The sequence below is a fragment of the Calonectris borealis genome, chromosome 21 (genome assembly GCF_964195595.1).
Source record: "Calonectris borealis chromosome 21, bCalBor7.hap1.2, whole genome shotgun sequence".
Classification (NCBI taxonomy): domain Eukaryota; kingdom Metazoa; phylum Chordata; class Aves; order Procellariiformes; family Procellariidae; genus Calonectris; species Calonectris borealis.
The window spans coordinates 7,680,624-7,705,499 of NC_134332.1; the positions used below are offsets into that span (position 1 = coordinate 7,680,624).

At 48.2% G+C, this 24,876-nt stretch overlaps 2 protein-coding genes across 10 annotated transcripts in view; one reads left to right on the forward strand and one right to left on the reverse strand.

Annotated features, from left to right (window-relative positions):
- NTNG2 (netrin G2) overlaps positions 1-11,606 on the forward strand; it is a 49,411-nt gene extending 37,805 nt beyond the window's left edge. The window contains exons 5-7 of the mRNA XM_075170606.1: positions 9,288-9,455; positions 9,906-10,040; positions 10,412-11,606. Of these exons, the coding sequence (XP_075026707.1) occupies positions 9,288-9,455; positions 9,906-10,040; positions 10,412-10,635 (527 nt within the window). The 3' untranslated portion in view covers positions 10,636-11,606. The remainder of the gene's footprint in view (positions 1-9,287; positions 9,456-9,905; positions 10,041-10,411) is intronic.
- Positions 11,607-19,455: 7,849 nt separating this feature from the next.
- Positions 19,456-24,876, reverse strand: part of SETX (senataxin) — a 30,134-nt gene continuing 24,713 nt past the window's right edge. For 6 of the 9 annotated variants that reach the window (XM_075170601.1, XM_075170598.1, XM_075170597.1 and 3 more), the window contains 4 exons: positions 24,448-24,612; positions 23,862-23,960; positions 21,619-21,706; positions 19,456-20,585 (listed from right to left, as the gene is read on the reverse strand). In XM_075170601.1, the coding sequence (XP_075026702.1) occupies positions 19,803-20,585; positions 21,619-21,706; positions 23,862-23,960; positions 24,448-24,612 (1,135 nt within the window). In that variant the 3' untranslated portion in view covers positions 19,456-19,802. Of the gene's footprint in view, positions 20,586-20,696; positions 20,792-21,618; positions 21,707-23,861; positions 23,961-24,447; positions 24,613-24,876 lie in introns of those variants that run through there. The other 3 variants (XR_012676784.1, XM_075170600.1, XR_012676785.1) reach the window with 3 other exon arrangements.

Here is a 24,876-nt window from a genome sequence, read left to right on the forward strand (position 1 = left end):
CCGAGGATACTTCAACGTGTAACATGAGCTAGGAGCAAGCAGGGAGCCAGCCACAACAGGTCCACCTCAAAGCCAAGAGACAACCACGCCATGGGTTGACATCCCCCCTCACCGGCTGATCTCACTCTGCTGTTGCTCTGTTATCATCAGGGCAGCGAGAAGTGAAGCCAGGACTGGATGCAGGGAAAACAACGCTTGTCCCTTTTTTCTCTCAATTTTGTTTTTTTAAAAAGAAAAGGTTTTCAAAATCCATCCCTCCTAGAGCCACTTGGCAACGTTGTCCTGCACAGGGCCGGCACGGCTGCAAGAGATGCTCTCTTCCAGCTCCCATCACAAGGCAGGGCAGGAAAGCAATGAAGGCTTTACTGTCCCACCGTAAAATTAAACCACGTACCCAGTCTTGCCTGGCTGGAAGGAAGGGGAATTGTACCCCACCTCCTGCCACCCGTCGGCAGACCCAGAGCAGCCCGCAGGGACGGGACTTCGGTTCAAGGGAGAAGCTGGCTTTGTCCTTGCTGGCTCTCCCAATCCTGCATCAAGTCCCGCTGGCCGGGCTCAAGGATGTGATGTGGGCTGGCTGCTCAAGGGCAGTTTTCCTAGGGCAGAGCCGCACTCCGACATTCCCCAGGCGGCCGCTGTACGAGCAGGCAGGGCGCGTGCGGGGCTGGAGCTCGCACACGCGCCAGAAACACCCTTTCCTAATTTCTAAAATCACCCCGTGGAGGAAAACTTTTGTCCTTTTTCTGCGGGTTCCTCCTCCCTTCCCCCGTGAACAAGGAGACAGCGTTTTCACTTGTCTTTTGGAAATGAGCAGATAAAACTTAACAGCAGGACTTTTTTTTTAAGCTTCTCATGGGGGAATTAGACACGCATTCCTCCCCTTGCCATGCTTTCTGGGCCTGATATTTCCCAGGAGGACGTTTTACACCCACAGTATGTTAGTAACAGTCTGTCTGGGGGAGCTGCCAGAAGCCAGTCAAAGGGATGAGGAAACTTGATTGCATGTTTATGCAAATATAGATATATTCATGGAAGTACCCTGCTTGAGTAGTTAATCAGGAAGCTGAGGGATTAGCTCCAACTTCCATGGAGTTGGAATGACCCTGGGCAAAAGAGCGCAAGTCTCTTGTCTGTTTAGAAGTGCTCCTCACCCCGGTCCATGTCCCACGTGTGCAGGAGGAGGTTCATCCACCACCCCTGCCCAGAGCTCACATCATCACCGTGGCCCCAACAGAGACAAGATCACGTCTACATCTACACCACACTCTTGGGGTCATTTGATTTTTATCCATGCTCACCTTTAGCAACATTTTAGGCCTATTTTTTTGCAAGTGCTGTATACGCGTGGGTGGTGTGTTTAGTGTCGATCTTGTGTCGTATATCTGGGGCGGGCAGGACAGCATCTGTGTGGGGTTGGGGGGTGGCGGGGGTAGTCTCTCCTGCCAAACTGCTCTGAGGGAGCTGGGAGACGTCATGCACCTCGGGGTTTATTCCTTCTCCAAAACCTGCTTCCTGGGCAGAGAAAATGTTTTCATAATGCTTTCATTAACTGATGGCAAGGGACAAAATAAATAAATACATCGCAGTCCAGCCGCCGCATCTCTGGCTTGATATGGTCAGGGCTGAGCTCAGAGCTCCTCGCCCCCATCCAGACCCCCATCCGTGTTTCTGCACAGCCAGCTCCAACCCCAGAATGGTGTGCCTGGGGATGGAGACAGCTCCTGGAGAGGCTGCTCCAAATAAGAAGGTAGTTAGGGCCACCCAGCAGCTCAGGGACCTGCTCTCTTATGTGGGCAGCGTGCTGGGTTTGATGCCAAAGGTCCATTATGTGCCTTTGACCAGCAATAGGGAATCAAGGCACAGCCTAATTCTGATCTGTTTTTGACCGGAGACCTTCCTCCCCCTCCAGTCCTGCAAAATGTCAAGTACTTCTTTAAGTACCGTGACATCCCCAGGGGACTGTGAAGGTAACTCGCCTGGGGCTCAGGGAAAACGCCTTGCTGAAGAGGTGACCCTTCGAGCTCCGGGTAGGGCACCTGTTCGCAGGAGACGCAATAACCCCAGGCCCGGTCAGAGTCCCAAAGTGGGGTACTCTGTCATTACCTCCCTTCTGAATTTTAGAAGCATTAAATGAATCCCTCCTTGCTTTAAAGCTCAGCCAGCCAGACAGTTAAAAAAAAAAGTCCTGTTAGGGCTCTGCCCCGTCCCTGTGCTGTTTCACCCTCTAATTTACACACTGTCTTCTGCCCTTTGAATTTCTGCTTCCCACCATAAGCAAGCATCATCAGACCAGCCTCCGAGTTCGCTGCCCCTGTGCCTGTGAGAGAAACACAGAAAAAACCAGGTATTTAAAGCCAGACCGATGTGTTTTTCCCTTCTCCTTCATGCCTCCGCACACTAGTGGGTAGCGGCAAAGCAGAAAGCAACGTAGCACGTAGGCTAGAGGAGTAGATTAGATTTGGGTTGTCTCTGGGTTGCGTGGATCTGCTAGACATCTGCTTCCTTTGGCTGCTCGTGGTGTTTTCCGTGGTCAAGGTGGAGCTGTGGTCATGTTCGTAGGATGCTTTTGTGCTCGGTCGCCTCCGTGAGAGGGAGGAGAAGAATGAGTTTATGGGCACGGTCTGTGGTCTGAAGGCAGTCAAGGCTGCCAAAATGGGTAGAAGGAAGGGAAATCGCAGAGTTACCCTAAGGAGGATGAATTAAGTGCTATTCTCATTTGCCTTCTGCAGTTCTGTTATTTCGAAACATTCCTTGAAGCCTGTCAAATTCTTCCTTGCCATTTGTTACATTTTTCCCACGTTCAAAATAAGCAATTTTTTCTTCTGCTTCCATTTCCCCCCCTGGTTTGTAGCAGTTTCAGCAGTGCCAGTTCACCTCTGGGGAAAAAAAAAACAACCTGAGCCCTGCTTGATGGTTAAGAGCTCCAGCAGAAAGAGAGCACCAAAAGCCTGGCTTTGTGTAGGTCCTGCAGAAACGGGACCCCATGTTAGTGTTTTGAGAAGGACTTTTTCAGAGTCCTTCTCCACTACTCCTGTGCTGTTTCCCCTGATGGTTTTTGCTGTAAAGCATGACTTCTTGGGTCAATTTATTCTACTTCCCCAGAAACCCACCAAGACCAGTGATTTTTATCACTGATACAAGCCCCCAAGATAAGAGCTGCCCAGTGTTTCCTAGTTGTATGAACTGGGTCTGGGGGTGAAACATCTCTCTCCCCCTCCTGAAATGTAAAACTGTCCATTAATGTCCCAGAGCTACAAGGGAAAGGTTCTCAGGATAATGAGCATTAATAATTTTCCTGGCTCTGTAAATGCGATTGAGTGGAGGTGTATGTGAATGACTAAAAAGCAAAATGCCTTCAGGGCTGTTTTTTATTGTGACTCTAATTAAACCCTTGCCAATTTGCACAGGGCTTTTTTCATATTCTCTTTAACACCATATTAATATCAATTGGTTTCCACTTTCCAGCTGAAAAGGACAATGTCTATCACCTTCTCTTACAGCTTGTCATTAAAAAAAAAAAAAAAATCTTTTTTTTTTAATTCTGCATTGTTTATCATCCCCTTGACGAGGCTGGGAAATCACATTTCTCTCCTACTCGGGTTTGTCCTTTGAAACTTGGCAAGGATCGAGATTTTTTTTTTCCTCCTCCTCCTTATGTTACCCAACTGGAGCTTGAAATTAATAATATGGCTTTTAAAATTTTATTCCTTGGTTTGTTTTCTAGCAAACCTGAAGATTGTTACCAATATTGAGGAGACTGGGAGGGGTATAGAGCCAGTGGGGGTGAGGTTTGCAGGGAAATCAAACAAGTGATCTATACATTTCCTGCTGGTTTAACTTCTCTGCAGTGGCTTGCAAATTCTTTAATTGATATTTCTGAGGGACGAGCAGAGCCTGAAGGAGGGCCTAGAAGTTTGGGTTGGAAACCAGGACTTCGTGCCTCCATCATAAGACACCTATGCGAATTCTCAGTTCCATTATTGCCAAGCAGAGAGGGCTGCAGATCAGTCGCTGAGGTCCTTATGCAAACACACGAGCAAAACGCCGTGCGTCCAGCCGGGCTGAGAACGGGCAGCTCAGCACACCCCTGCCCTCCTGCCCTTTGCATCGCAAGGGCTGCCCGGCCCCTCCAGCGCCCGAGGACGCACCAGCTGCCCAATGCCAGCAGCAGCACTTGCATCGAGCGGGCAAGGCATGAAAACCTGCGCGGCACAGGGTTGGGTCGGGTTTGTCCTCCAGAGCTCTGGCCCTCCATCAGAGCGCTGCAAAGCTCCTCGCTGGTTGCCAGCACAGCCGGTAACACAGCTTTCCCCTTTGATCACTGCAAGACTACATCGGCTTGTCGGCGGCTGCCCCGCTGCAAGTGGGCTCTCCCCCGGCCAAGGCTGGCCCAGGAGCAGAAGGTAGGAGACGTGGCTGAGCTGGGTCCTGCCAGTGAGTACCAGCTCCCAACGCTCGGCGAACGCTTTAGTTTCTCGTTCTGCATCTCTGTTTTCCATGCATCTCTCTCTGCCTCCTGCCTGGGACAAAGCTCAGGGTTTGTCTGTGCCCGACACGCAGGTGGGAATCTGGTGAGGCTGGATTGAGCCTCAGGGTTTAGTCGTATACATGAAAGATGAGGATGGCAAGTGGTAGAAGAGATTGTTCACAGCTTGCTGCTGGGGTGAACAGAGAGGATCATGGAAATCCTGTCGTCTCCCAAGGCTGAAGTCTGTTTGTAGAGCAGAATAACTTTGTAAATGGATGGGTCTGTGTGGTTTATAGCGTAGATGCCTTCTTATGTATTTCCTTGCTTCGGATCTCCTGTGTGACTGCCTAAGGTGAGCTGCTCCTGGTGGGAGCCTTGGGAGGCTTCACGCTGGCTGTTGAGGCTGAAGCTTCTCCTCCTCAGGGTTCCCACCAGCACAGACGCTTCGGCAGTTGCCCGTTGATGCTCAGCTCCTGTTTCCCATCTGAGATGCCTGTAGCTCACTCCAGCCGTAGACGTTAGCATCCCTTCCAGTGCAGAAGCTGGGCCCAGGACACAAACCAGTGTTTGGAAATACTCAACTGGGGGGCAGAAAGTGTTGAAATTGAGGCTCTTTGGAATTGTTGTGCTTTTGGGCCTGTCTCTCACCTCAAAGAGAGGCAAAGCTGTATTCGATAATAGGCCTACACCATGGGCATCAGTGCCAGGTGATGCTGACAGTCTGTGCTGAACAAGGGCAGCTTCTGAGTCTTGACAGTGGTCTGCAGATTTAGCTTCTCTCCGTGCTTGGGCAATGTAACGACCACATGCCAACACTCACCCATCCAGCAACTCCCATGCCCTCCCCTTAGGGGTACTTTTTCTGTCTCTCTTCACACTTAAAGGCTCTAATTTCCAGGAGACTTTGTCTCTCATTCCTGCTTCAACACATCCTCAACCAGATATGGCTCCACCAACCCACCCTAGATACCTGCCTAGAGCTTCCAGTGTCCCTTTGCCACCTTTTTAAGCAAACAAGAGGGGGATCTGTATTAAATCTGATGTTCTCTCTAACTGATGCCACCATAAGCTGTTCAGCGCCCACCAAACACAGCAGCACTTGGACCCAAGCCGAAGTCACCAGACCCTCCCAAGAACATTCGAGGTAAGGCCATGCCCGTCCCCAAGGACAGACCAGGACAGGTTTCTCCCGCAGTGCCCGTAGGCCAGGACAACCCACCCGTCCTCGGCGTGACCCACCATCGTACAACCTGCTCTGCTACTCAGAGGGTCCACCTCAGCTCAGTTCTGCTCATCCAGCCCCATGGAGATCTTTTTGGAGATGTGTTTGGGGCTGGGATGGCTGTAGACGTGTCCCTGGGCCCCAGGAGAGCCCATGGGCACCTCAGCTGCTTTGGGAAGGGGTTTCTTGCCGTGGGGCAAGGGGCACACACCTTCCCCTGGCCAAGATTAATTGGGCAAGATTAATTGGGCTGATTGGCTGCTCTGGCCCAACAGGGCCAAGCCTCTTTAGCAGATCACCCTGCTCCCAACACCCTGTAGAGCCTCCTCACGGCCATGGCCCCCTCCTCATGAGGGATAGGCACAACCGTGGTGTCTTCTACACAGGGATATGGCTCCCAGGGCCACCTGCAGCACCCACTGCAGAGATGTGGGGCTTTGGAGCACCCTGGGGACCCATTGAGCTGCTTCTTCCCCTCTGGGCTGCCCCACTTCCCTTATGGTGGGGACAACAGGCCCTGGTCCCCCTGCGCTGTGCTGGTCTGCTGCTGAGTGCCTGTGAGGAGAGGCTGCTGTGTTCCATGCTCAGCCATCGTGCCAGGGGATGGAGGAGGCCATGATGGCAGAGCAGGGCCTGGGCACAATGGTGGCCTGTCATGGCCATGGAGGCTGGAGAGGCCATGTTGGTGGAGGAGGGTCTGGACACCGTGCCAGCCCACCATGGGAAGCCATGGAGACCCGAGGAGGCCCTGATGCCACAGCAGCCTCACAAATGGCATCAGAGGCAGGAGTGGGCCTGCTCTGACCATGGCTGAGCCCTGGGGGTGGGGAGCACGGCCACCTCCTGCCATCGCTGTCACCGTGGGGATGTGACCAGCACTGGTGGGATGTAGCTGGCAATGCCCACCCAGCTCCTCCCTGAGCACCACAGCACTGTGCAAGGGCTTGCACGCCACAAAAACCAGTGGGACCCGTTCCTAAACACCCTGTGGGATCTCAGCACTGCTCAACCTTGCTTCTTACTGGGGTTACCAAAGCACAAAACCCCCAGGCACCAAACCCCATCAGCTCGATTTGGAAGCGATGGCCTTTACCCCCAGTGCCCCGGCCGTTCTGTGTGGGACAGGGGTCCGGCTGGCAGCACAGCCCCGAGGAAGCACCGTCCCAGCCGGGGCAGCCCCTTACCCTGAGGGATTATCCTAGCCCAACCGTGCTGGGCTGGCCCTGGGAGCCCTCTCCCCACCGCAGCACTCAGATGTGTTTTATCCTCTCGCGTAGCGGCTCCGAAGAGCAAAGCAGGGCGCACAGCACACTCTGCAGGCAAGAGGCACGGGAAGAAGCCAGGTATGTGCTGCTGGCAGGGACACGCTGGCCTGGAGCGGCGCGTGCTCGGCAGGACCCTGTAGCAAGCCCTGCCAGATACCACCTCCGTAGCATTTGTGCTCTTAGCTGTTCTCCTAGCAGCTTTTTGGGTGCCGGTTGGCGTGACCTCCATCAAACTGAGGCCATGGCCAGTAGGTTTTTTTAAGCTGTTTAGACTTGTAGATCCTTATCCTGAATAACCCAATTCGTGCCACCGAACGTGCGTAACGGGGGGATGTGTGAGCAGCTCCTCTGCCTCAGCTCTGGCTCTGCGCATTGCAATAGCGCGGTGCATTGAGTTTTTCATGCATCAAACTTTGAGGAGGGGAGAAGAAGAGGAGAAATTTAGCAGCTACCAGCTGTCTGGTGCAGAAATAGATGCCGGTGCTGCCAGAGCGGTGTTCTTGGCTTGGCTTGGCATTGTTCTCGTAGCAGAGCTGCTCGCGGTAGGGTAGGATGCGGAGCGGTGCTAAGCGGCGAGAAAAAGCGTGTCTCTGATTTTTCTTAAGCATCCTCAAAGAGCTCAAAACTCATCCGGCTCAAATCGGACTCTGGCCCAGTGGCTCCTATTGAAACATATAAAGGTAAGAGGAGGGAGCGCGGTGCTCCAGGGCTCCTAGTCTTCGCCCAGGTGATGTGGTCCAGCAGCCTCCGACATGGAGAAGACGGGGAGGGTTTGCCTGTCCAAGTCGTGGTTAGCTGTACGTAGGAGTGCATCCCTAGGGTGAAACAACGCGTGGGAATTGCAGCAGCCAGAAGTATTTGAGCTGAAATTCTTTGGGTATTGGTCAAAGAGGCAGAAGCTGTTTCATAGATTACAACGAACTCTCAGCTCCTCCTCAGGCAGCTGTGAACCATGGGGAAACCTCTGCCCTGCTCCATCTTCCCTGGTCATCATTTCATTGAGACAAGTCTCCTCCTCCAGTCACATGTGCATGCTGCATGCCAACCCGCACCCTCCCCTCCCATCCCTCTGCCATCCTTGAATGTTTAATGCGAGAGCTTGGAACAAAACCCCAGCTGCAAGCCTCCCTCCTCCTCTCCGAAGGCTGGGGGAGCTCAGACCTGGTTGACACTGTTTCTGCTCACGTTATGCTCTGCCCATGCTGGCTGGGACAACTCCTGACCAGGACAGCTGGGCCACAGGGCAACGAGGGTACCTCCTCTCCTCCTGCATATACTTTTAAACTTCCAGAAAGATCCAGCACCCTGAATCTAACATTGCAAGGTAGTTGCCATCCCCTCACGGTAATAAAAAGCAAACACAAGAAGCAAGTAATCCAATTCCTCTGGCTACAAATTAAACCTACCTGGTTGTTTTCTAACACATGCCCACAGCTGAGAGAGGTCGGCCCTGGGGACAGGAGCAGTGCTCGGCCAAGTGATGGTGGCATCTCCCACCCTGCCGGCAGCCTTTGCAGGTGTCCCCGTGCTGTGCCAGGCAGCCCTGGTTCAAACCCTCACGCACTTGTCCACCAGCTTTTGAAGGACCCCACGCAAGCCACGCTTCCTTGCATACACTCATTTTAAGCGTTTAACCTGAGAGTCACCGTACTTCACAACCAGCATCGATTCGGGAGGTACAACAGCAAGGGGGATGCTGAGAAGGGACAGCGAGGGGAAAAAGCTGGAGAGGGAGGGAGGTTTTACCTGGGCACGCAGCAGCTTCAGCTCCACTTCAGCCTTGTCCAGGGCCTTCCCGTGGCTGGAGGCAGCGGGTGCTGCTGCACCCTCTGCCAGCCCCGTCCCACGGGCCAGTCCCCTCCTGCCGCAGCGAGGCAGAGCGCAGCCTTCGGCAGAGCCCTTGCTGGGGCTCTGCACCCCAGCACAGCTCCCTAAGCCCCACCAGAGCCAAACCCTGGCACCAAGCTGAGCTCTGCTCATTAAGGCTCTTTAATTAACACCTGACTCCCCTCCACAGCCCACTGCCTGCTCCCATGACGATGCATTTCCTTAAAGAGATCGTGTCCTGGCACAATGGGGGGCTGGCTCCTGCCTGTCCTCACCCCAGGGGACAGAGGCCCCCGACCCCGCTCTGCCCTCTGAGCAGCGACTTCCAGCCCGATCCCCCCCCGGCAGTGAAGAACAGCAGCCGCTGCGTGCACTCATCCTGCCCAGCCCAGCCCTGCGTCGGCAGTGGCCATGGCGTTTCACCCGAGCCGGAGCCTCCTCCAAAGCTGCTTTGGAGGGAGGATGCTCCCGGCCCAGCTCCCCAGCTCTCTCCTCCTCTCCGCAGACTGCGAGTGCTACGGCCACTCCAACCGCTGCAGCTACATCGACTTCTTGAACGTGGTGACCTGCGTGAGCTGCAAGCACAACACGAGGGGCCAGCACTGCCAGCACTGCCGCCTGGGCTTCTACCGCAACAGCTCGGCAGAGCTGGACGACGAGAATGTATGCATAGGTGAGCGCTGCGGCGGCCTCGGGCTGAGGCACCGGGATGTGGGATGGCTCCTGCGGGACCTCGCTCTATGGGGTGGGCTTCAGTTCAGCCCCTCTCTGGAGGGTGCTGTGTCCACCTGCATGCTCCCCAAGGACAGCAGCCATTAGGGCCTCTGCAGCCCACCAAGGCTTCTCTTCCCTGAAAACAAAGCCCAAAATAATATCTTTCCAACTTGATTCAGATGCATTGCTCTACCCGGAGCTGCTCAGCTCCAAAGGGGGGTGGTCTTTGCACCCGTGGCTGTTTGCACTGTTGGAGCCTCTCATGAAACCATGCCCTCCCAGTCCCTCGGTCTCTAACAGCCCTCCCGTAGCATGCAGCCAGCCTTTTCCAAAGGCCCCACCACCTCCCTCGGGGCATTAGTGGGCACAAAGCCCCAGGAGAGGCACTAACAGCCCTGTCTTTGGCCAGAATGTAACTGCAACCAGATCGGCTCCATGCACGACCGCTGCAACGAGACCGGCTACTGTGAATGCAAAGAAGGCGCCACGGGGCCCAAGTGCGACGACTGTCTGCCCAACTACTACTGGAGACAGGGCTGCTTCCGTAAGTGCCCCGGCAGATTCATGTCCCCCTGAGCCGGAGGGACAGAGGGAGGGGTGAGATGGGTCCAAACAAGAGGGGGATCTTCAGCATCGCTTGCTCGGGTGGCCCGTGATGCTCAGGGTGGAGGGTGAGCAGACTCCAGCCATTCCAGCCATTCCTCCCTAATCCAAAATGACCTGATGGCTTTGCCCCTGGAATCTGCAGCCCCCACTGTGTTCCTCTAGCCTTGGGGCTGCTCTAGCGCTACGAGGGTTGAATAATTTAACCCCTAGGAGCTTGAGAAGAAAGCCAAAATCTTCTAGTTTCTGCTGCATTCAAGGGGTTTAACATACCCCAGATTAACACCCACGACCTTCCCTCCCACCTCGTAGCCAACGTCTGCGACGACGAGCTCCTGCTCTGCCAGAACGGCGGCACCTGCTACCAGAACCAGCGCTGCGTCTGCCCCGTGGGCTTCAAGGGGGTCCTGTGCCAGCAATCCAGGTGCGAAGCCGACAAAAAGGACTGCGACGGTGCCCCCAGCGTGTGCGGCAGCCTCGGCACCATCCTCCTCGGGGTGCTCGCCCTCCAGCTGCGCGGCTGGGTGGACCTCTGAAACCGCAGAGGAGGGAGCCCGGCCCAGGCACGTCACCCGAGGGACCTGGGGAGACTAAGGTAACGGGTGGCTCTCCCCACCGTCTCCTCCGCCTTCCTTCACGCTAGGACTTGCACAACGTCTTCTGGTCCACTTTCCAAGCAGAGAGGTATGCAGAAAATGAGGGGCTGACTCCTGCCCACGAACCCATCCTGGCAGCAGCCGGGGTGGCCGCAGCGCTGTGCCGGCTGCCGAGCAGCGGCGCGGGGGGACTGCACCAGCCTGTGCCGGGGCCGCGGTCCCCCAGCCCGGCGGGGACACGGGGCCCGTCCTTCCCTCCGCGCAGCGACTCTCCTTCCCCGCTCCGCACAGGGCGACCTGGGGCCGGGGCCACCGGGGCCCTGGTGAAATAGTGCCGCGATCCAAGGGATATTTTTTTTATTATTACTTTATTTACTTTGGTATAGGCTGGGGTGTTCTTTTTATTTTTCCTCTTCTTGGTGTCCTGTTTTGAAAGAGCCTGTCATGACAACTCCAGAGCCCCGTACCACAACAGGCAGGGGAAGGGGAGGGGGGGAAGGGGGGACTCTGGACCATCCTTGCTGCATAGTCCCACGTCCCAGTGGCCTGGCCACGCACATACTGTTGCCTACAACTCCAGTTGCTGCATTGATTTTCTATTTCCATTGCTGGGTTTTGTTTTCTTGCACTTACGGAGAACGCAGGGGCCATTAGGCATACGGTACGTGAGGAGTGCAGTGTCTTATCCACACATGTCCGTATAGTGTACGGTTCAAATACTTTTTTTGGTAGAGACTTATTTTTGTTTGGATTAAATGTTATAAAAGAACCACAACTTAAAGGGACATTTTGCCATGAGCATTTGATTCTGATGTATCCTCCTCCAGTAAAGCAACCATCAATTGCTGCTTGATCACCACGTTTTCCTTTTTGTGTGCACAGTTAATTACAGGTAAAGACTTATTTTTTGATTCATAATGTCCTCTTGTGTTTTCTGAGTCACTACCAAGGTGCACCACATGGTGAGGGAGAGGGGAGGGAGAGAGAGGTTGCCTCATCACTGAGAGCTGTTAATTATTTCTCCTAATTACTTTGCTGAACCTGGGTTAGACTACTAACTGTAGACAATGAGCAAAGCCTGAGTGATATATTAAGCACCGGTCTTGTGTGGAAAGGCCATTTCCAAATGAGCCTGCGGCAGGAGAAGGCTGGGTAGCCCAGGGATGCTTCTCCAGGGGGACCTCAGCTGTCCAGCCCCATCGCAGCCCCCCCAGAGCTGCTGCCATGATACGCCTTTGCAGAAAAAGCTGTTTATTTTAAATACCTTTAAGCAGCCAGAGCCTGGGACTTCAGTATAGAGCTCACAGGGACTATATCAACTCATTTAAGGCTTATAAACATGCTACTATCACAGGAAGCGTTTGCAGTCAAGGACATAAATGAAGGCAGGAGAAACCAGAGACAAGAAATGATGTAACTCAGTCAGAACAACAGGGATGTCATGAACACAAGAGCTTTAATTTTGTCGTGTCCAAAGGTTTGCCAAACCAGGAGCTGACTGAGTGGAGGATTAGAAGGAAGGAGAGACCCGCCACCTCCAGCGCGTTCGGTTCTGGGCTAGTTCTCTTGGCAAGGGAGCAGCCCTCGGAACCCGCCCCAGCTCTACCCAGCCCAGGAGCCCCACGCAATCCAGCCTTGAGCCGCCGCTGGCATTTCCAGGTCTGGTGTCCTTGCCAGAGTGCTACTCCAAGAGCTTCTCTATCAACGTCTGTTCTGTTTCAATACTCGGTCTCGATGGTTCTGTCCCTACAGCCCGTCCTGCTCAGCTGGGACCTGTGCTGGGAGCAGCCCAAATTTCAAAAGTTGAAGAGCCTACAGCGTCTTCCAGCCTAACATTGCAGATACTGTGTACACAGCCAGTGCCCCCGAAATGCAGCCACCTCCACGGAGAGGGGGGCAGTGAACTTGTACTTCGAAAAAGGAGAAGAAAACAGGAGCGCAGGTGCAGAACGGATATTGTCACATCAAAGAGCAACACAAATCTGGGGCACATTTTGAGCAGCATTTAACGTCACCGAGGCAGGTCACAGGACTTAGTTAATCCACCGTAAAATAAATGAGGGTTAAACTCACCCTGCTGAGATTAGATCTTTGAGGGAGTGGGCTGGCACAAGCATTGCCCGCCTTTCTTTAATGCAGTCGGTATTGACCCTCGCTCTTTCTTTGTACTTTCTGACTGCAATAGATTTAAAATCCTCATATGCTACTGTTCTTACAAGTAATAGCATAGAAAAGACCGTAACAAGATCAAGATCTCTAATGGCACTTGTGGAAGGTGAAGCAACATTCTCCTTTCCCTGCGCTAGTGTTTTTCTCTAGAATATTAGATTAAGCAACAGAAAATTTACTACTTCATAACGCTGTATCCCAGACAAACTCCGCACCCAGCAGATTCCCTGCAAACGCACACTTTTATTGCGATGCAAGCCCAAACATGCCAAGCAGCAGCACCGAGTTCCCATACAAAATAACCTCATAAGGGCACAACAAAGCTCGGAACAGCCCAGGAATGAAGACTGCTGAGGGTGACAGACCGCTGCTCCAGACCTTTTTAGGTTTGGGGGATTTTCTCTTGGTTGATTGGGTGTTGGCTGGTTGGTTTTGGGGTCTTGTTTGTCTGTTTTTAAGATAAAAATCATTGGCTTCCTAACTCAGCTCCGGAGGTGGTACCACCTCCCTATGAACCCAGAATACCAGTAATGTTCAGTCCTGGACCTTCTTTAACCAAAGCCCAACGAATAGTTCGGTAACTTCAACCAGAAGCAGAAAGTTGTGGTGCTAACCCTCCTGCAGCTATGCCAAAGGACACCTGAAAAATGTTGGGGAACAAAACACAAGTCCACCCTATACCATACCTATACCTACATATACCATTCTTAGGCTCCTCCCAGTCGTGCAGAAGCAAAACCCTCTGTGAAATAGTAACGGCAAAGGACAAACACGACATGCTTCATCTCGCAGAAGAAATCAAATGCCCTTTAGGCTGAGAGCAAGAGCAGAGCCAAAAAAGGGAGCTTCAGACTTCCCTCCTGCGGCTCTGCCTGCCGACGGGGCCGTGCAGCTCATCTTCAGGCCCAGACCCAGCTAGCCCCGCGCGTGGGAGATCAGGACAGCTTTACCTGTCCGATGGTGCTGGAGAACTTGCAATCACATAACACAAACCACTGCAAGACAGGAAAAAACCTCTCACACAAAACTTAAACTTGGTATTTAAGAAAATAATTTAAAGCTTCTGAAAGCTTCAGCATTGAAGATCCATTAACTGCAGACATCAGTAAGCACATAGCTGTCTACACAAAGAGAATAGAGCATTATTGAAATAATCCAGAGAGAAACCAAACAAGTACCTGCAGGTCCAAAAGTTCATCTTCTTTAAGATAGAAACATTTGTACATCAGTTAATACTTCCAAATGGGAGAAGCTGTCCAATGAGCTTGATGCTTTACTTGCGGAAAGGTTAACCAAAAGGTTTCTCTTTCCGAGAAAAGCCACTTGCGCTCTTTCAAGAGGTTTTCATGTGCATCCTGTTGCCGGTATGCAGCCGGCATTTGATTCAGTTGAAAAAGTTTTTAAATTACGCTTTTGTCTGCAAAAAAGTGACCTCTTCAAACAGTACAAGTAGAGCTTTTGATTTTTCATGTTTACCTCCAATTCTACTCTGATTTTAACTATTTAGAGTCCTGACAAATCTAAGTAACCAAAAGCCCCAAAGCAACAAAAATCTGCCTGATGTGACAGACCGCTGCGGCCAGGCTGAGTCCGCAGCCCCAGCTGCAGAGAAGTCAACAGCAGTCTGGCTTTACGCATGTTTGCTCACTTGCCAGATAAAACGTTAAGCCTATGGTCCCTGGGAACTGGAGACAGAAGGAGGGGGGGGAAAATCCATTGGCACTTGCCAGGTATGTTATTTGGTTTTATAAAGACGAGGAAGCAGACACCTCATCTGTAAGAGTGATTCGTAAGGAGCCTTGCGGGAGCTGGAGTAGCAAGAGAACCAACATTTTAGTGGTGATAAAATTAATGGTCTCGCCAACCAATTCTGTTCTGTAATTAGCTTTCATGAAAAGTCCCAAATGTAAATAAAACAAAGTATAAAGGAGGAGCTGAGCGTTCTTGCTCAGAAATAAGAGCAGAGCTGGGTTTTGAAGAGATTTGTATCACCATCTTCTCAGCCTTTCTGGCAGGGAGTTCGAGAGTTTGGCCACTATCATGCTAAAAATCGCACACTGATTTGAGATGCACAGAAGAGCTTCAGACGGTCCTAAAGGCTCCTTTACCATTTTGATTCTCTAGGTGTCGTAACAAGTTTCACTGCAGGGTAAAACGTGTGAGGAAAGCCTAAACCCACCCATTTTTACCACATAACTACCTTCTCTCCTGGCCAGCAACAATACGGGGCTCCAAAAGCTCGATCCCGACCCTGCTCTGTGCTAGTTCAGGGATTAAAATAAAGAGAGGGGAAACTGATGGGATTCTCTGTAGCAAAGGGAGTTCTTGCCTGATACAACAGTGAAATCAGTGACTAAATTGGACAGCCGCAGCAGTGTAGCCTGTCAGGCTATAAAACAAGGTTTTCTACGTTTTTACAATACCAAACCCAATGTGCACTCAAACCACCTTCATTTTCATTTCTATCACTATTTGCCAGGGAGTTGGTGGCAAATGAGTCGAGGCCTTAGCAGACAGGTACGTATGGCTGGAAGGTCTCATGTGTCAGCGATATTCGATGTACAAGGCTGCTTAGCTTACATTTATTTGCACTAAAGAATAAAGCATTGGGCTCCTTTCCAAGCATCTTAAAAAGACAAGAAAGGAGACCTTATATATGACTTGGGAATGGACCCGTTGTGGCAAGAGACTGTATTATATCATTAACATTATAAATTCCATTTACAATACAGCAGTCATTTCATCCATCATTTATTCATGCAGACTAGAGAGAACGTCTTGCATTTTTAGGACCACGGTTCTGCTTATCCTTGGTATTGCTGCAGTTGATGGGCTGTGAATGAGCAGCCCAGCTCAGCTCTGTTGGCTACTCCGGTCTCTCCCTCCTGCATGCAAAAGTAAACCCAGCATCTCACTGTACTCCAGTAACTGCAAAAAAAATGTCTCAACTCTGAAATTACTGGGGTTCCATGTTATTTTTTGGATCTCAGCTGGGACTGGGAATGTTGTTTACCCTCAATCAATACATTTGATCCCTACAAGTTCTTTCTTGCTCTGGAAGCACGCGCTGCTCAGTGCTTCCCTAGCATCAGTACGGCAGGGGAGGAGGCTACTTCCATTTCATGGACTAGAAGGAAGAGGCAAGTGCCTTGCCAGTTTGCACACCTTGCACAACTCAGTCCCCCAGCCCCTGTGCCTCCATCCATGGACCCAGCTGCTAATTAGTTACTGCACTCAGCTGATCCAGGAGACAGTACGGTAAAACTTACTGCCCCGCCAGTACTACCAGCACTGGAAGGGTGAGCGTAGACAAGGCACTGGGAGGAGAGGCTGATGTTTTCAGCTCCCCCGCAGCGGCGTGGCACAGGTCTCGTGGCTACCATTCACAGCCCAGAGGCACCACCAGCTCTCAGCATTCCTCAGGCCCATCCGCCACCACCACCGCGCCAAGGAGCGGCAGCCCCCACGCTACGCTTCCCAGAGTGGGTTAGTGCTCCTGCAAACGGCTGGCCAGCAGACAGCTGTAGGTCCAGCTGATAAAGTCACCGTTAGTCAGCCAGCACTCCATAGCATAGTGTGTGTACAATGAAACATAAGTAAGAAAAATGTATTAGACAAGTACCTGTTCGGGTATCATCACTATACGTATGGCTCTGGTTTGTTCTCACATCACCGTAATTTGGAGTAATGACATGGAAAACAATTACAGTAAACCTTAAGGGGAAAAGGAATAACCAGAATTATACTCCACCTTTACTGGAAACCCTATTTCATGTACAAAGAATTAATAAAACCCCCCAAACTTTGAACAAAATATAGTCCAACACTTAGAAGAGATTTTCCCTCTTAATGATATCAAAGACTAATAGTACCACAGAGAGAACTGGTTCTGCACTGAGAATTAAGCTGCAAAGCTTGGAAGCAGCATGGAAGCCTCTATATAAAAACCTGAATGCTGCTTCTTCCCAAGTTTTTTGGCACAAACTCCGATTAAACTGTTTTACATTAAGTTGTGTTGAGTATCTTTACTGATTTTTCTGACTTGAACACTCAGCGGAAGAGAACAACCTCCTCCGACCGTCACTGGTTCTGAGGCGATATTAAATGAATAAAACAATTCTACACTCAGCTTACCAGCACTGACTGTCCATCACTACTCAGTATTCTATAACACACAATGGAAGCAGCAGAGAAGTTACGAAAATTGTACTGTTTGTTCCCCAATGCAGATTTTATTTGAATCAATGAGAAGTGTGCTTTGGCTTGGAGTTTGCTTGTTTTTTCATGTTATGGGTATAAGGGGGGGGGGGGGGGGAGTTAAAATTACAAACCTAATCTGAGTGACATTTAAAGAGGGAAAAGTGTTTTAAGTGCAACAACCCAAACATTTTTTTATTCAAGAATACACCATTAACCATACAGACTGATACGGTAGCAGTAAGCTACCACTGAAAGATTGACAACGCAAGTCAGATAAATCTAGTATTAAATAAGCAAAAAGGTCTGAGCCACTGACCATGCCTCAAAGCTGATTTATGGAAAAACACAGGCGTTACAGAGGACATGACCTATGTGCTGTGTACATAATACAAGAAAAATGAAATGTTGAAACAAAATTCCTTCCAGCATGTGGTAAGTATAGCTCTCAGAAGAACACAATTTGAAATGCAGATTGTTTAAGGAGAAAGAAAACTAGAAGAAAAGTTTCAGAGAAACATTATTTTGACAAAATTGTATTAATGGCCAGAAAAGCATTTCCTCATTCACACTGTTGCCAGCTTCACTTTATTTACATCAAGACAGTCTAAATGGCTTCCACAGCTATAGAATCCTACAGCCGTTTGCAGAGTATCAGCCTTTTTAATGTGCTAAGTAGAAACAGCAGGCAGGTCAGCACAGCCCTGCCACGAGGAGCCAAGAGGTTTGAAAGATGATAGTATTTTTAAATATTCCTATTAACATAAAGGGAGATAACACACAGGGCATGGATTGTGTGATGTGGGAGCGACCCAAACGTCCAATTCATGACAGTCAGATTCATTCAGCAGCCTTCCTCCTCACACCTACACAACATCAAGGAAGAGTCACAGGTTTATAAGTGCATATACTGCTGACAAGACGTGGTCAGGGTCCACTGAAGCGATTAAGATTGCAACATAACAAATAACAAAGCTAAACAATGCACATATTCCGATTTTACTTCACAGGCATCTCAAAGATTCTCCTGTTACCTTAAAATGCTCGGTACTATGCAGCACAGTGAGCTGGAGAGTCACAGACAGCAACTAAAAGCCTCCCAACACACCTACAATGCAGTTGGTACCAGTAAAGCACATTTGGTTGGGGCGTGGATGCATTGAGGATGTAAGTTACACCAGCAACTGCAGTTTGAACCACTACCTGGTATTTTGTACGGTAAGGCACCTGTATTTCACTGAACTGGATTGCACATCCCTCTTTGGCAGTAGGTTAAAAGGACAAAACTAACACTAATCATTGCCATGAATGTGTCAGGACAGAAACATAACTAAAGATTATGGCTAAATTCTGGCCAGAGAAGTCTGGCAGCTCATTTGCTTAGGGAAAGCCACTGCCCTTATATTGATTAAGCATAAGTCAGTTAGCAAGGGGCAGCAGGATAATGCCTGCTTCACAGCAGGCTGCATTTTAACACAGATGCACGGAGATAGCAACCTGGCCCACTCGCAACTTGTGTTGACGCGGCAAGGTGCTGCATTCTCAGGCAGAAGCGTGCCAGACTACCTCCATGCAAAACTCCGTGCACGTGAAATGTTGCTCTTCACCTCCCTGAGACAGACACGTACTCCAGAAAGTGATACTTCACAGTGACCCAAAGGCATTCTTAGTAGAAATAATTCCACTTTTATTGTGAAATGTTACGATGAGAGGAAGGTTTCTTAAAAATAGTTCATTTTTTCCCCCCACCCCATTTTACTGGTTATATATTCTTCATCAACACAGTGGAAAGAATCCAGTAGTAACACCTAGAAGGAACTGCTTGCCCTTTTCATCGCTGTAGATCTCCAAAAGCTCTATACACAGAAACTCAAGTGTCATTACCAATAAGCGTTAACTAGATCTTTGACTAAGATTCCACAGTGCTGTTGATTATTTGTCACGTGGACTCACTGGGACCAAACAGACCTTGTAGGCTTTAATCTGTGGTTTGTGTTGCCACTGCAACAAGAAAAGGATTCCAACCGATGAAGTAGCAGCAAGAGCAAAACTCAAGGCACATTTGTATAAACGAAAGCTCTTCTGTTCCTATAAAAACAGGCAATAAAATATACAAAATAAGTAGAATTCTCTCTGTTCAACCAATGTACATCTGCCTTCAGTCTCTCCTGAGGTAGAAGGAAGAATCACTGCTACCACATTTTCCACATTCACTCTTTGCTATCAAATAAATTAGACTTACTAGTGCAAAGGGAAAGAGAAGTCTGGCTGTTTTTTGGATTTGGGGTTTTTTTTGTTTGGTTTTTTTTTGTTTTTTTTTGTTTGGGTTTTTTTGCTTTTCTCTGGTTCTTCATAAAAAATTACATCACTAAGAAATTAGCATTTGCACAAGGAAACAAGCAGCTATGTATTTGCCAAATTAAACCTTAAAATAATTTTACATACTGTACAAAAATATACATTACATGTCAAACATTTACAACCTTAACTTCCTAGATGACAAAATTCACTGCTCTTCCAACCAACGCAGCTACCCAACTTTTCTTTTCAAAAGCTCAAAGCTACCAACTGTCAGGTATAAAGTCCCCTTCATGGTTAGGGACAGGACGGGAAGAAGATGGATCTACTGATAGTAGTGGTATCAATATAAGGGAGTTCCAGGTGTACTAAATAATTTAAAATACAGTCCTTGCTAGACAGAAATCTGGGAACAGATTTTCAGTAATAAGCCAATACTAAAGTCAGTGAGAGGTCTTTCTTCGCTTGGCACTGTTCGATTCTGTGTTCTCTGGTGACTCCTCTGACGCTCTCCTCGTTAAAACACGACAGTCTTTGTTCCACTTACTGCCATTACTTTCACCTCCTTCACTGCGGGCTTTTGAACTGCTTTTCAATACAGAAGCTCTCCAGTCACCCTCGTGCCGAGCTGCATAAGGCGACGTGGAAGGCACGTCGCATTGTCCCATTCTTTGCTGGAGCTTCTTAAAAGTTTCTGTTCTGGAAATCTGATCCCTGGCAGCTGAGGACACATCGAGGACTTGCCGTGACATTGATCCTGGATTGCTCTGGGGTGACCAATTGCTGTCTTTCGAGGCCTGCTCCTTCCCTTTTGTTTCTGTTCTACTAGCCATACTTGCCAGCCTCGGATCGCGCGGTTTCTCTCGATCAGGAAGCGCTGCAGCCTCCACGGGTGCGGAGGCACTGCCTCTCCGGGAGTCTGCAGCCTGAGGCCCCTGTGGCTGCTGGGGCCCTCTGCTTCCTTGTGGCACTGCACGGCCAGCACCAGCAGTGACTTCCCGTGGGCTGCTGGCCTCCCTTGCATTTGCAAGCTCGCCCCTTTTGCTACTGGAAGAAGCAGCCTGCAACAGAGCAGATGTCTTTGCCCCTGCTTTGGTTGGGGGCTGTACCGTTGGCTTGAGCTTCAAAATCTTAACAGCATCTTTGCTGTAGCTTTTTTCTGATGTCTTGATAATGGCACCTCTCTTCTGAGCATCCTGAATCAATTCATTCCAGTCTTTATTTTCCTTTAAAAAAAGAAAAAAGACACCCCCCAAAAAGAGAGAACAGTTATCAGAAAGAAATCAACACAAATGGACAGAGGTGTCAGAGGATGCACAACCTCTTTAATCAAGGTACCTGACACAACTGTCATGGAAACCACTGTTATGTTCCTTCTGGAATGGAAGAATCTTATGTTTCACTTGCAAAACAGCAATAGGCACTCTGGCTGCTGTAACACAGGGAAGGTACTTTCAACCATCAGTGAGCTACTACTTAAAATGACAATTTCTATATTTATGAAGGCCAGAAGAGTTCTTTCATATAGAGAGTGAAACAGAAGCATGGTTTTAATGCCCTCTAGTGGTGTAGCTAACTCCCCCCACCCTTGGAAAAGGAATAAAAATCAAGTACTGTAAGACATTAAGTCTATTCAAGAGCGCTCCCTACACATTCAGTGGGCCTTTATAGTCCCCCAAATACATAATTCTGTTTCAGAAACACCTGTTTCAAAGAGTACAAGCAAAGAGCATCCTCAGAAAACACATAAGTACACAAAGTAGTGTCAAAAACAATAACATGAAGATCAGGGGAATGTTTTGGGTTTTGTTTTTTGGGGTTTTTTTAAAAATCATTTTCCTTGCTCAAGTATCCAATGACAACTGCAATAGTTGGAGCAACAGTAAGGATCAAGCAGGAAAGTATCACTGCCATCATCCTATCTTACCAGTAGAGAAGATTTTTCACAACCTCCATGCTTAAATTGAAAAGGACTGTGTTAGAATTTAGTTACTAAAAATATTGTGAGAGTAATTTCTAACTTTCTTTCTTGGAAGCAAGGAAAACAGCTTTGTTTTTTTTAAAGCTTGTATGACAGTTACAGCCCAAGCTTTCAAAGAGAACCCTTCAGAGGCCTGGGTTGTACTAATTTAACAATACACTAGAAAAGGGTCCCCTTTCATAGACTGGAGCAGCCTGAGGATGGCTTTCACTTCCCCAACCCTGACTTGACCTAAAAGGGTGGATCACATAAGATCATTTGATTAACACTGAACCTACCATGAGCGTTTTCAGTCTTCCAAGGATGAAGAGGCTGAATCTGGCTCGGGTAATTGTAACATTCAGACGCTGAAGACTTGCCAGAAACCTAGGTGACAAGACAAAACTAAGCTCCTAAACTACTATTTCCACAAGGTTTAAATGTTATGAGAAAATGAGATAATATTCAATTTCAGTGAAATGAAGATAACAGAAGCAGTTACAAAGAAGGCAGCAGTTCATGACCCATTCCCAGAACCCACTGCAGCAGCCCTGCCTTACATGAAGGACTTTGCATGAATTGTGTTTTCTTTCTTTCACCACTCTGATTCCTTGAAGGGAATTCCAGTTCTTTCCAGCTCTTGCCGTTGATGTTTCCTTTCTTAGAGCAAATCCCCTCTTAATGCCAACCACTGCTTCCTTAAATGTTCCTCAAAGTACAGAAGACATCAACCTCACTTCACCTATCAAGACTTTAAGCTTCTTTTTGACTTGAACTGAAATAGATTAATAAGAGTTGGCATGATTAAGGGGAAAATTTTCTACTGAAATACTGAACACTGGACATGAATATTTTATTGTAAAGGTGACCTGCACTGGAAGCACATGAAGGAAGACTTTTGCTTTGTCATGCTTCAAGAGTGAAAAGTATATTCTTACAGAAGAAAATTTTCATAGTGCAAATATCAGACTATCTAGTCTGTTTTTGTGGGATCACAAACCAAGGTACTGAAACCTAAACAAACAAACACTTGATGTATTCTTAAAGGTTGACTTCTGTTAGGGCTTATTTACCAAAACTCAAAAAAAGGTTTGTGAAATTGATATCAACTGTTTTTTCTCTAATGAAAAAGCTCCCAAAACGCACAGCTTATTCTATACTAACAAAGTTTGCAATACAAAGTCAGGTCTTTGTACCACTTCGTTTGAGCAGGTCCAACATCAATGCCTGGTACTGTGGTCATGGCACTGAGACCTGCTCTTCAGCAAATTCACAACCCCTGCAGTGAAGACTGCAAAAGCCCCAGAGCCACCCCAGAAAATTTGGGCAGTGCAGGAAAAAAAGGTAAGAGAAGCAGAAAGCAGACCAGGGAAGTGGATCCAGCAGCACAGATATCATAGTTCTCTAGGTCTTGGGGCAGGGGGGAGGGGGGAAAGAGATCCTGAAAGACTACTAAATATTCCTAACAGCTTTTGAAACTGAAAGATGACAAGATTATTTTCTCAGGAAAGGAAAAAAAAAATCCGTTGTCATTTCTTAGAGAGTTTTCTCCTCCCTTTGCAAGTTACTTTCAGAGTAAATTTAATGCTGGACTAGCAACCTTGGAGACCAAAATACTTTGCTTAGCTAAAAAATCACAGGTAAGGGTGATGCAAACTTTCCCATCACACCTTGCCCATGACACCTGACCTTGAAACAGAGATGTCCAAGTCATCAATATGTACAGCTTCTAAGGCATTGCACTGCCAAAGCTTTAATATATAAGCCTTCAACAGATAAGCTGTAAAGTTTCCTTCCAGAAGAACAGATAGAGGTTAAGTCCCATGTCAGCCAAAAGAACTGGCAGGTTCTAGCTGCCTTCAGTTTCCAAACTCAATCAACTAGATTAAGAAATCTCCAAAAAGCATCGTTGTTTACAATAGGATTTGGATTCTTTCTCTTCCCAAAGTAGCATGGATCAGCACAATTAAAAGCCCTTCATCTAGCAATTAGAAAATTAGTATCAGAGAAACACAAGTAGCTTAGTGAAACCTGGTATGTGGAAACAAAGATTTTTGTTTATGTGAACAGACTTCCCATAGTTTAACTTAAAAGCCAATGAACTATAAGAAGGCATATTTCCACTACCATTTTTTAAACTAAAATGATCAGGAAGTTACAGAAACAAATCAACAACTGCTGTAGCAGCCTGGGGGTAAACAGCACACTCAGTATCTAGTTTCTTCTGTTTTAGCTAGGAAAAACCCATATAAACTTATCAAATTTGCAATCTTGAATCAAAACTTCCTGCAAATCTCCTCCTAACTCAAAAGACAAGCACATTCAACTGCAAATCTAAGATCCAGCTCATCTGCAACACACTCCTAGTGATCTATATAACTCGTTAACAATATTTTACAGACAGAATGCTATATTAATAGGATAGCGACAGTCACGGCAAATTGATTTCATTTTAAGAGAGCAGCATTCAGAAAGTTACAATATGACTACATCTAGAGTGTCATTGGAAATGGGATTTGCAAATCACTGAAGGGAAACATACCCAATTGACCCTTTAGTGCTGTGTGCCCGGACGCACGTCACTATGATGCAGTCTTTCTCTCGTCCCTGGAATGCATCCACTGTGTCCACTTCTCCTGGGCTGTTGAAGAAAGAATTAGTAAGCTATTAAATTATATTAGTTGAATTTTTAAGCAACACACTGATGCAAATAGCCTAAATGCTATCCTTAATGATCAGCTGTCAAAATAACCCAGGGTAAACTTCTGCCTCAGTGTATGGAAAGATTCAGTGTATGAACCTAAAGCTAGGTTTGCTTTTCTGAGGCCAGCACCATTGTTGAAAAGCTGTTCAGGTCCACGTAGCTTGGAATTTTAGGTTTTCTTTTAAATCAGCTTTATTCAGAACACCAATATAATCAAAGCATGTATACAAATAATAAGTAAGAAATGGTACAAAGAGGCCATGTCTGTTTTAAGCAAAAGGCTTGCATGTCCCCTTTAAAGACATGATTAAGTACAGATTTTGGTAGCATGGAAAAAAGTTTGAGAGTTTTTGCCATTAAGAGAATAAACAAAGGACTAACTTGCAAGAGCCAAGTCCCATTTGAAACCTCATGGTTTCTTTACCTGTTATTCTTAAACACTCTGTCCATTTGTTCTTGAATCTTCTTTTTCTGTGCGCTGTAAGGGGTAATTATTCCAATGCGACGAAGACCAAGATCCTTCCTTTTTTCTTTAATTGTTCTAATTAATTCCATCACCAGCTTCACTTCCTGAGGATTACTAAAAGAGCTGAACAAGACAGAATGGAAACATTACAGAAATACGTTTGACAGCTCTTTCAAATTCAACACTTCAGCTCAGTTTGTAGGGGGATTGCAAGTCAAAGCCCCTGTCTTGAACTTTTGCAGCCTCCTTCACATAGAGGCTCAAAGAACTTTGCAAGCAGGTCCTGACCAGGGGCTAGCAACAATGAGAAGTGTTAGCAGTGCAAGGCTGCACTTCACATTCCCTTAAAATTACTTCACATTCCCTTAAAATTACATAGCTTTGCCT